Genomic DNA, 11409 nt, shown 5'->3' on the forward strand with positions numbered 1-11409 from the left:
AAATCAATCAAAGTCCATGCATGCATGCCATGCCATGCTATGTATTGTACTGTACTGTACTTCAATCCAAGCAATCAGTCAATCAATCAGTCAGTCACAACAACAGAAAAAAAAAAGAGCAATAGTATAATATATTGTCATGGCCAGAAGAAGAAACGAAAAACAAAAACACGTCTATGGCACATTAGTCTTAAGATAATCTTATCTGATCTTATTCTTATCTGATCTTTTCTTCTCGAATTAATCCGGTTAATCCCCCTTCAGTCTCTCGTCCATCCCCGATTCTGCCCCGGTGGCGCGAGCCCTGCTCGTCGCTGACACCGATGGGCTGGGATATCGTTCGCGGAAATGTGAGTGTGAGTGTGACGTGCCGGTGCCTGCGCCTGCATGCCGCGACCTCCTCGGCCCTGCGCTTGCGCTTGCACCGGCACTGCCGACTGATGCCGTCCCCTCAAGCCCGTCATCCAACTCGATCAGATCGCCCAGTCCGCCTATTCCAACCGCCTGTCCCGGCTGGGGCTGCGTGCTCTGCTGCAACTCGGCCAGGCCCGCCTTCGCCCGACTTGCCATCTTCCGCATCCAGCCCTCAATCGCCCCGCCGACGTTCTCCAGCCCCGTCGTCGACGACGTCGTTGTCGAGGCCGTAGACTCGACTGACGTCTCGCCCGGAGTGCCAGGCGGCGGTGGGACGGTCAGATGGGGCAGATGCTGACTGACGAACTTGTTCAACCCGTCAGGTGCAGGTCCAGGCGCGGTCACGTCCCGATCAAGAGTCCCTACGCCCCCGGGCCCGACCAGACAGATACTGCTGCGGTTCCGTCGATGGCCTCGACGCGAGCCAGCATTCCCAGGCCCCGTGTCCGGCGGCGTTGGAAGAGATGGATCAGAAGACGTCGGAGGTTGGGCTGACGAGTCTGATCGCTTTGGTCGTGATGTATCGAAAGACGGCGATGGCGTTTCGGCATCGGTATACGGCCGGGACTGCGATTTTCGGCGCGTGCGCGGAAAGAACCCCAATGTCCGGCGAGGCACGCGGCCAATTTCCACCGCCGCCGGGAATCCTTCAATCTGCACCCATGCTTCGTGTTTCCATGTCCGGTCGTTTTCGTTCTTCGTGCCATGCGACTTGCTCTCGGCTGCCGTCTCGCCAGACGGAGCTATAGAACTTGTATTCCCCTCTTCTAGAGACTCCCCTTTGGAGGGCCCATCACCCAGAAGATCCTGGTCCTCTGTCGGACGCACCCGTCGTCCCTTGACCGAGCATGCTTCGACTGGCAGTAACACGACCTTTCTACTCTGGATACTATCGCTCGGCCAAAACCCATTGGCCTTCCTCAAGACGGCAAGCTGACAGCCGTATTTGATCGTAACTCCCGTCATACTGTCGGTGGGTTGTACATGGTGAATGTAGACCAAAGCCTCCTCGTCTTGCTCCGGATCAACAGCCGTCGGGCTTCCTGCCGAGTCTCGCCGTTTGTATCGACCCTTGAGATCCGACACCGAGTCGCCATTCGCAAGTAACAGAACTTCCCTCTTCTTCGCCTGCACTAAGGCTTGTCTTTCCTCTTTGGTCCCTGCGCCGATCTGCGTTGCGGCCGGCGCTGCGGGTCCCCATGATGACGGTTGCGTCTGCTTCGGCGCGCTGCTGATGTAGAAATTCGAGCGCGACGGCTTCCGTCGCTTGTGCGATGTTACCGACTCGGAGCCTGACTTCGACCTTGTAGGATCACTCCCGAGAAATGAAGATGCTAGACTCTGTAAAGACGACCACGACGATTCCAGGAGCTCAGCGGCGAGATTCGACCCTGCGCCTTGCGACGTGTTGCTGCTTTTGAGCCCATTTCCTCGTGCAAATTCGTCACCATCGCTTCTTTGCCTGGCATCAGTAGCGCGAGAGGGATGCTTCGCCGGCAAAGGCGAACTCCTCCGCGATGCGAACGGAGATGGTGTCGTGCCACGAGACTGCGGCGGCGTCAGCCCGGCGAAGGCCGCAGACAGGCGCGAGGTCAACGACTGCGCTCCATCGTCCTCCCTCTCCTCATTGAAGGATACCAGCCGTCGGTTGCGAGGCCGGACCGTGCTCGTCGACCTCCTCCTGCTCGTGCTGGTGCTGGAAGTGGCCGGGTCGGAAGCGTCGAGGAGGTCGCTATTGGAGTTCATTCCTATCGGACAGCGCTGAATGAATCCTGCACGGAGAGAGACCACCGTCAGCTCCGGGCAAGCCGGTCGAGATGACAGAGTTCAGGGCCGTCACGAAAAGGCTAATCGCCCTGAACGGAGTTACCTCGAGATCATTCGACATCCAGCCCCCGAGACCACATCCGTTTTCCGCAAAGAGCGCCGGCCAGAGTTGCTCAGGAGCTGACAGCCAGATGCATTCCTGTCAGCAGGCGCGCTTGGAACTTCCCGCACTCGAATTGAAGCCGTGGTCGGGGATCTCAGGTCGGCCGACGATGACGCGATCGGGGGAGACGGTGCAAAGGATAAGGAGAGCGATATCTGGCGGACACCGAGACGCCGATTCAGGAGGCTGAGAGGTTCAGGGAGAAGAGACGCAGTGTTCGCGGGGGAGTCTCAGGCTGGTCCGTCGACGAGAGGCGTATCAGCGAGGCTGGCCAGGTATCGCGAAACAGCTTAGGTGGTTTGTTGAAAGGAACTGCCTTCTTGCGCCCCGAGTCGATTGGCCCACCGGGCTGGCGGTTCGGCGGCAGAAGTACCGGGTACTTGGCCTACAGCGGGCAGCCCGCAGCGCTCGCAGGTACCGGGTACATCGCAGCGTCCTCGGGCTCCGGAGCACACGCGGCGCCAAGCCTGATCGACGCCACTCCAGCAGCAAACAATGGAATGCGCGTGCAAGCAGTGCATCGTGCGGAGTATGCTGGAATATCTATCTACCGAGAGTAGGAGGATTAAAGGTGGAATTCTTGTATCCATGGCCTATCGCTGACCTGTGGGCAGCTGGTTGCGATATCTGCTATCAATAGAAGGAACTGGTGGAGAGCCTACAACTGCCCACGTACTCCTGGTCGGGCCTATCTACGTCGAGAAATTGCATTAAGGCTATTAAGAAGCATAAGAGATGTCTGGCAGCAATTCATGAGCGGACAACACTGCAGGCTGTTGCAAACATCAGAGTCATAAAACATATATACCCATACGTGGCGAATATATCCAGAACGCCTACCCGTGCGCATTGTATCGTGTCCCAACCATCAGATAATCGAAGACTGGCAGACATACTGTACATTTACTCCGGCGGTTCGGAGATGGCACTCGCACCCGCATCACGGCTCTCGTCCTCGTCGGTGCTCCAATCCTTCTCCGACGCCGTCTTACTAGCCTCCTGGGACGGCGTGGGTTTGGGTATGATCTTCACACCCCCCTTACGGTTGAAGAAATCCTCCGTACGAAGTCCTCGCACCTCTCGAGGATCGACTGACGTGATATGCTGCCCCGCCTCCCTCTTCTGTCGGATTAATTCCCGGACAGGGACCATCGCCGCATCCCGACAGGCCTCTTTGATGTCACTGCCGGACATGCCAGCCATGGCATTTACGAGATAGTCAACGTCAAAGTTCTCGCGATCGATTTTGGTGTCCTTGAGAATGAGAGACAGGATGCGCAGCCGCTGGGGCGCGGGCGGCAACCCGACCGGAAACTTCTTGGGCATCCGTCTCAGAATGGCTTCGTCAATGTCCTGGATGCGATTCGTGGCTCCCAGCACCACGACTCGCTGGGGCTCACCCAAGGAGTTGGCCGACGTCAGACCATCCCAATGCGTCATGAACTCGGCCTTGACCATCCCACTGGCTTCGTGTTCACCGCTTCTCCGGGTGCCCAGAACAGCATCAATCTCATCAATGAAGACAATGGAGGGTTGTAGCTTCCTCGCGAGGGTGAACACAGCATTGACCAGCTTGTTGGAATCGCCATACCACTTCTCCGTCAGGGTGGAGATATGCAGGTTGATAAAGCATGCCCCGCTCTCGTGCGCCAGAGCTTTGGCGAGCATCGTCTTGCCGCATCCCGGTGGACCGTAGAGGAGAACCCCGGAAGGCGCAGACAGTAGCGAAGACGTAGAAGAGTAGAGATGTGGCATTGTCAGAGGGTATATCACCGACTCCTTCAGCTCCTCGATGATGTCGTCCAGACCTCCGATGTCCTCAAACGACACGGGGATATCATCTGGGGCGACCACGTCCATAGCGATCGCTTGTTCATACTGATTCAGCACGAGATCCTCCTTTCTCTGCTTCCGTCGACGCCGTCCCCCGCTCCTCCCCGGCGACTCGTCGTCCGAGTCCGGACCATCTAGTCTTCGGAGAATGGCTGCGGACTTCCGTCGTTGCTCCTCCTTCTTCTGGCTGTCAGGGTCGAGGTCAATCCGCGACAGTAGATAACGAATCAGGAAATACGCAGAGGCGGACTGTGTCCGTCAGTCAGTTCACCGTCCTCCACATGGCTGCTCAGCATCGACTTACCGTGCCGGCAATCATGACCAGCTCCTGCACGAACTGCTGCCATCGACGAACGCCGCCTGAAGCCATGATGACAGAACCGGCAGCTGTGGCAAGATCAAACCGTAACAGTCTCTCTGTCAGCGAAGGGAGACCGGATGAGAGTGAGATTTGGCAGGCGAAGTAGTGACGGGGGAGGCCAGCGATGCCGCGCAGAATGGCTGTGGCGGTGGTCTGTTGATGTGGCTTGCTGCGGTTTGTCCGTCAAGCGGGAGTCGGACCGTCGGAAGGCCAGCGGAGCAGATCACATGTCTGGCTTTGTTTGGGTCTCCGCGCCAAGCTTGCAGAGGCCCCTGGGCAGGGTAATTACAATAATTACAGCGTTGCGTGCAAAGATAACGCGGCCATCCTGATCGCAGCCAGCACTCAATTGCACTCGTCCGCCAGGCAAGATGCCCAAGCGCAAAGCAGCGTCCAAGATCTCCGGTCTGGTCGAGTCCGACGGCGAAGATGTAATGCAGACGGGCGCGAATGGAGACGCGTCCGCCAAAGAGGAGCCCCTCGACGAGCGCCCCGCGAAGAAACCCAGAGGGAGGCCGAAAGCAGCCCAGCCAAAGGTCGAGATAACCAAGACTGCCTCCGAGCCCGCGCGCCTGTCCGCGACTGCTCCTGCCAAGCAGGAGATGCTGCCCAAAAGGCACTCGGGACGAGGCAGACCGCGAACGGCCACCGCCGAGCCTGAACCGCAGGCGCAGAACGCTGGCAAGGAAGAAGACAAGGAGGAAGACAAGGAAGAGGGCAAGGAGGAGGACAAAGATGCGCATGATGCTGCTGATGCAGAAAATGCGCAGCCTGATGTTTCCAATGACGAGTTAGGCTCATCCAAGGATACTACGATGCCAAAGAGGCGGGGTCGAGGGCGAAAGGCGTCAACCAGTTCCAAGCAAGTCACTACAGATGGTGAATTCGAGTACACTCCCACAAGCTCGCGGCACTCGAGGCCTCCAGATGAACCAGAAGATCTTCCGAAGAGACGGCCAGGCAGACAACGGAAACCAGCCGAGGAGGACGCCGTCGTGCCAGACAGCCAGAAACCAGTACCAGAAGTCAATGAGACAATTCTGTCAGAGGAAGAGCCGGTAAATTCAAGGGAAAAGTCGGTATCACCGCTCAAACCTCGAGTGAACGGGCAGACGACCCGCAAACGAGGACCTGGCGGTCTCTCAGATAATGAGAAGACGTCAGAGCCGGAGCTGAGGCGCAAACTTGGCGAGATGAACAAGAAATATGAAAGTTTAGAGACAAAATATCGCAATTTGCGGGAGATTGGAATTGTAGAAGCCAATGCCAATTTTGAGAAGCTGAAGAAGCAATGCGAAGCCGCCACAGCCGGTATGCTCTTCCCCGTGTTTTCCTACGCCCTTGACTTTGGCTAATGACATTCAGCCTCTACGGAGCTCATCGCATCTTTGAAGAAGGAATTGGCGCACCACACCGCACTAGGGCAGCAAGCTCGAAGCCTACAGAAGAAGCTGAAAGAACGCGAGACACAAGTCGCTGATCTGCAGTCCCAAGTGGATGACCTGTCGTCGCAGCTCTCGACGGCTCAGACAGAAATAAAGGCACTACAGACCAAGTTGGCCGCTGCGCGAAACGCAGCAGCAAGCGTCGAGAGCGCCAGTTCCAAAGGTCCTGGCAGTGCAGTCAAGAACAGCAGTGCCAACCGGAACGCTAGCGCTGAAGCGGCGCAGGCGGCCCAGCTTGCGCAGTTGAAAGAAGATCTCTACAGTGACCTGACCGGTCTGATCATTCGAAGCGTCAAGAAACGGGAGTCGGATAATCTGTACGACTGCATTCAGACTGGCACTAACGGAAGTGAGTCAACCTGCGCCATTATCTGGCTGGTTCCGTGTCATTTTTTACTGATGGCATTTCTGCAGCTCTTCATTTCAAGCTTGCAGTGTCCCACGATGGGGACGGCAAGACTTCCAATTTTGATAGCGCCGAATTCCACTACATGCCACTTCTCGACGCCAATCGCGACCGCGATCTGGTCGATCTTTTGCCCGAATATCTTACTGTCGACATTACATTCTCGCGGCAGCATGCATCGAAGTTTTACACGAGGGTTATGGACACGCTCACAAAAAAGCGAGTCGAGTCTGTTGATTGATGTTTATATGAAATTTGGATTGTTTTGGTTATGTTCCCTCTTGGTTTCTGGAGCATTTGTCGTCGGGATGATGTCTGAAGGACACTTCTGGTCTTTGCATATCGTCTTTTGGGTTTTGCTAGGCGGTGTCTTTTTTTATACAGGCGTACTCTGGGACGAACGGAGTATAACGGGCAGGATGGATGTCCATAATTCCCAAGACTATATATATAACCAGGCTTCTCTTATTCAGTGGGCAGGATGACACTTTATCTGTGTATTTCGTGTATTTCAGGGGTATTGCATCTGAGGGCTGTGCGGGCCGCCGTAAAAAGTCCATCTGGGCAAATTGGCCCACGTCATTGGCTGCCAACACGAGCACGCCGCTGTCATCTCCGACACGGCATCTGAAGCAATGGAAGACCTCTTGGATAGCAGTTCTCGAGCTCTTTCCCTTTCCCTTTCCTTCTTTTAGCCTCTTTCTCTACGGAGATCTCTTTTGTTTTACCTGAAAGTCCCTTTTTCGGGACTATTACCATTCCATTCCTTAGACCAGAGTGAGAATTGCTTCTCCGCGACAGAAAAGAAGCCATGGCGCGTCTTAGCCGCGTCAGGTTTCTGACCCTGGCGCTGGTCTTCCACCTGATGTACGTGTATTCGATTTTCGATATATACTTCGTCAGCCCGATTGTCAGTGGTATGCGATCGTTCGGCGTCGAGCGGGAGCCCGGAGTGGAAGCGCCTGCCAAACGTCTCGTCCTCTTCGTCGGTGACGGCCTGCGTGCGGACAAAGCCTTCCAGGCCTTCCCCGATCCATCGCCGCCAGAAGATGCAGACCCTGATGATAATAACGGACCGGTTTACCTTGCTCCCTTTGTGCGCTCGCGCGCCCTCGAACACGGCACGTTTGGTGTCTCCCATACCCGAGTTCCCACCGAGTCCCGACCCGGCCATGTCGCGCTGATCGCGGGATTGTACGAGGATGTGTCGGCGGTGATGACGGGGTGGAAATTGAACCCGGTCAATTTCGACAGCGTCTTCAATCGCAGCCGGCATACGTGGAGCTGGGGCAGTCCGGATATCCTGCCAATGTTCAAAGAAGGGGCGGTTCCCGGCCGCATCGACGCTGATACCTACAGTGAAGAGGCAGAGGATTTTACGTCGGATGCTACGTTTCTGGACACGTGGGTGTTTGACAGGGTCAAGGAGCTGTTCGCGCATGCGAAGAAGGACCCGGAGCTGAATGCGAAGCTGAGGGAGGACAAGGTCGTGTTCTTCCTCCATCTGCTGGGTCTTGATACAACCGGCCATGCCTACCGCCCGTACTCCAAGGAATACCTGCACAATATCAAGGTCGTCGATCGCGGGGTCCAGGAGATAACTGAACTCATTGAAGACTTCTACAACGACGGCAAGACCGCCTATATCTTCACGGCAGACCATGGCATGAGCGATTGGGGTAGCCATGGCGATGGTCATCCGGACAACACGCGCACCCCTCTTGTTGTCTGGGGCGCTGGCGTTGCACCACCGAAACCTGTGGTGGATGGTGAACCGTCTGGCCATGAGGATGGGTTTTCTTCCGACTGGGGCCTCGACCATATCCGGAGACACGACGTTGCGCAGGCCGACGTGGCTGCCCTTATGGCGTACCTGGTTGGCCTCGATTTTCCTGTCAACTCAGTTGGTCAGCTGCCCCTGGAGTATATCGACGCAAGCCCGCGGGAGAAGGCGATAGCAGCTCTGGCGAATACGCGCGAAGTATTGGAGATGTACCGCGTGAAGGAAGCCCGGAAGCGCGAAAACCAACTCCGATTCAAGCCCTATCCGCCATTGAGTCAGACAGACAACTATATTGAGGATAGGTTTTCCGAGATCGAAGCGCTTATCTCAAGGGGCGAATTTGAACAATCGATTCGCGCGTCTTCGGAGCTCTTCTCTACTGCTCTGGAGGGTCTACGCTATCTGCAGACGTACGACTGGCTGTTCCTGAGAACGATTGTCACGGCAGGATATTTGGGCTGGATCGCCTATGCGCTGACCACGGTCATTGATCTTCATGTCCTGCACGGCTCAGAAGAGCCGAAGCGGACGTTGTTCAGCACCACGGTGTTCTCTTCCATTCTGGTCGCGCTGTTCTCGACCTTCATGTACCAGCGCTCATCTTGGAGGTACTACGTCTACGCAGTATTCCCCGTTTTCTTCTGGGAAGAGGTTTTTGCTCGTCGAAAGGCCCTAGTGGCAGGCCGGGAGATTTTGCTGGGACATGTGCGATCATTCAGAGGTTACCTGTCTTTCGCTCTGGAGACAGCAGCGTTCCTCGGGGTGTTGGAAGCACTAGTAAGTCAACTCAGTCGTTATCTTTCCAGAAATCCGTGCAGTAATCAGTGAATCCCCGGCGTGTCGAGTCTCTCTGACTTGTTTCCAAGGTCCAATCGTACTTCTACCGCGAAATCTTCACTATTTGTTTCATCATCGCGGCTTTTTGGCCTTTGTTTTATGGCAAAGGGTTTGTGTCCCAAAATCGTCTGCTGTCTGCCACCTGGGCGGTCGGCTGTGGGTTGATGAGTATTTTTACTCTGTTGCCCGTGGTGAAAGTTGAGAACATTGGCATGATGTAAGACTAGTATTCTTCCACAGACAGTGTTTCCTGCTTTGCTGACCGATATTGTAGCACTCTGGGAGGCATGCTGATGTTTGTGACTGGCCTTCTGTACCTTATCTTTGAGGAGACCATTGTGCGCCATACTGGACACACTGTCAGTGACCGTGGATCTCGGGTAATTATGGGGACGCAGGTATGAACGAAACAGACATTATCTTACACGCAAAACGGCGGTTACTGAGTCGTTGAGATAGGTCGGTATGATCCTTTTGGCGGTGATTGTTACGAGGTCCAGTGCGGCATCTCTGCAAGCCAAACAAGGCCTTCCCCTAGGCAACCAAGTGGTGGGCTGGTTTGTTCTGGGTAAGTTCGAGCTGAAGTCTCTCCAATTCTGCAGAATCGGGCTTACCAAGCTTCTTTGTAGTGTCTTCGCTGTTACTTCCATTCGCCCACCGTCTGTATCCGAATAGCTACTATTTGCACCGTCTGGTGATGGTCTTCCTCACGTTCTCGCCGACCTTTGTGATTCTCACCATTTCCTACGAGGGTCTCTTTTACTTTGCGTTCTGTATGACCCTGGTCACCTGGGTTCGGTTGGAGCACGCTACCTACGTCTATAACAAGCCCCCAGCATCGACAACGCCTGCTACTCCAGAGCAGAAGCAAGCAGACGACAACCGGCCCGAGGCCCCGTCGGGTCCTCCTGCGAAGACGACTGTTGGCGGTGAGACTTATGCGTATCGTGCTCTCACCATTTCCGACGCCCGCGTGGCGCTGTTCTTCTTCTATCTGCTCCAGTCGGCCTTTTTCAGCACGGGAAATATTGCCTCAGTCTCATCCTTCTCGCTGGACAGCGTCTACCGCTTGATTCCGATCTTCAACCCATTTAGCCAGGGTGCCCTGTTGATACTCAAGATTCTCATCCCATTCGCCGTCATCAGCGCGAATCTGGGGATCCTGAACCGCCGGCTGGAGATGGCGCCCAGCGCGCTGTTCATGGTGGTGATGACGATTTCGGACGTCATGACGCTGAACTTCTTCTACATGGTGCGGGACGAAGGATCGTGGCTGGAGATCGGGACGACGATCAGCCATTTCTTCATCGCCAGCTCGTTGTGTATCCTCGTTGCTGGTCTTGAATTCGTGAGCGAGCTGTTCGTCAGCGGGGTTGACTTTGGAACGACCGTCAGTCCGCAGGTGTCCGCTGTGCTTGACCAGGCCAAAGACATTGCCAAGGCTGTCGAAAACACCACCACCAACGACCTGAATGGCTCTGCTGAGAAAAAGCATGCGGAACCGCAGCCAGAGGATTCCGCTTCCGGGAAGTCATCTGCGCCTGCGTCTCTTCCCAATGGCGTAGAAGCTGTCCCATCATGAATGAAGATTCTTGCCTTGAAAGGTCTTTCTTTTTCTGTTTCGTTTTTTTTTTTGCCTTTCCTGAATTGCAATTGCATATTTCTCATCCTGTCTCCTGGAAAAGAAGATAAAGAAGAAGAAACGGCATAGACTTGTTGACTTGTTGGGATTGTTTCTTTCGTGTACATAGTGTAATTTATGGCACCATGCCCATGCCCATGCCCTATACGACAACGACGTGCCAGTCACCATGGCACGAGCAGCGAATATTATTGTTTAATTAATTGCTGTCTGCGAGTGCTGTCTTGAGTTTTGCCGTATCGAACAATTCTTCATTAGATCTTGCACCTGCACCTCATGAGGGTACATATTTGATTCGAGTGCCTTCACAATAATTATGACCATGGGCAAATATAAACCAGCCCCTGCCATCAGTGAAGGATAGGTAACTTACCTTACTTTCCCGGACAAGCTAATTAGCTATTTTTGACACTATGTACGGAGTACGCAAGTCCTGCAAGTTAGTAGTTACACAGCACACCGTTTCAAACATGCAGGATACGGAATACCCAGTTACACAGGTACACTCAGTGACTATCCTCTCAAATCCAGGGAAAATATCTCCGAGATCTGACGAATACCCGGTAACCTAGTGGATCGGCCGTTGTGTACTCTGTACAGTAGCACAGTGAGGCGTCTGCGTCTCGTGAGCAACGTCAATGTCCCATATCTGCTTGCTGCATTTTTTTTACATGCAGGGTAATGAGGCGAGTAATCTGACTGGTATTGGTTAGATGCAGTTTTGTAATTAATTAATTAATGGCAGGCCACCCCCCCCC

The 11409-nt window shown here is 54.7% G+C and overlaps 3 protein-coding genes across 3 annotated transcripts; 2 read left to right on the top strand and 1 right to left on the bottom strand.

Annotated features, from left to right (window-relative positions):
- Positions 1–249: 249 nt before the first annotated feature.
- T310_3865 (Membrane-spanning ATPase) lies at positions 250–4547 on the bottom strand (the record flags this gene model as incomplete). The annotated part of the gene is made up of 5 exons (XM_013473283.1): positions 250–2146; positions 2734–2887; positions 2949–3032; positions 3280–4426; positions 4482–4547. The coding sequence occupies 5 exons, from the start codon at positions 4545–4547 to the stop codon at positions 250–252; spliced, it is 3348 nt and encodes a 1115-aa protein (XP_013328737.1).
- A 362-nt stretch (positions 4548–4909) lies between these two features.
- On the top strand, positions 4910–6630 carry T310_3866 (Chromosome segregation protein (Pcs1); the record flags this gene model as incomplete). The annotated part of the gene is made up of 3 exons (XM_013473284.1): positions 4910–5849; positions 5904–6332; positions 6398–6630. 3 exons carry the CDS (start codon positions 4910–4912, stop codon positions 6628–6630), a joined length of 1602 nt encoding a protein of 533 aa, XP_013328738.1.
- Positions 6631–7200: 570 nt separating this feature from the next.
- On the top strand, positions 7201–10591 carry T310_3867 (GPI-anchor biosynthetic protein (Mcd4); the record flags this gene model as incomplete). Its single annotated transcript, XM_013473285.1, has 6 exons — positions 7201–7256; positions 7293–8949; positions 9039–9226; positions 9284–9407; positions 9469–9577; positions 9612–10591. The coding sequence occupies 6 exons, from the start codon at positions 7201–7203 to the stop codon at positions 10589–10591; spliced, it is 3114 nt and encodes a 1037-aa protein (XP_013328739.1).
- Positions 10592–11409: the final 818 nt, after the last annotated feature.

Source organism: Rasamsonia emersonii (assembly GCF_000968595.1).
Source record: "Rasamsonia emersonii CBS 393.64 chromosome Unknown ctg1118621760087, whole genome shotgun sequence".
NCBI classification, from domain to species: domain Eukaryota; kingdom Fungi; phylum Ascomycota; class Eurotiomycetes; order Eurotiales; family Trichocomaceae; genus Rasamsonia; species Rasamsonia emersonii.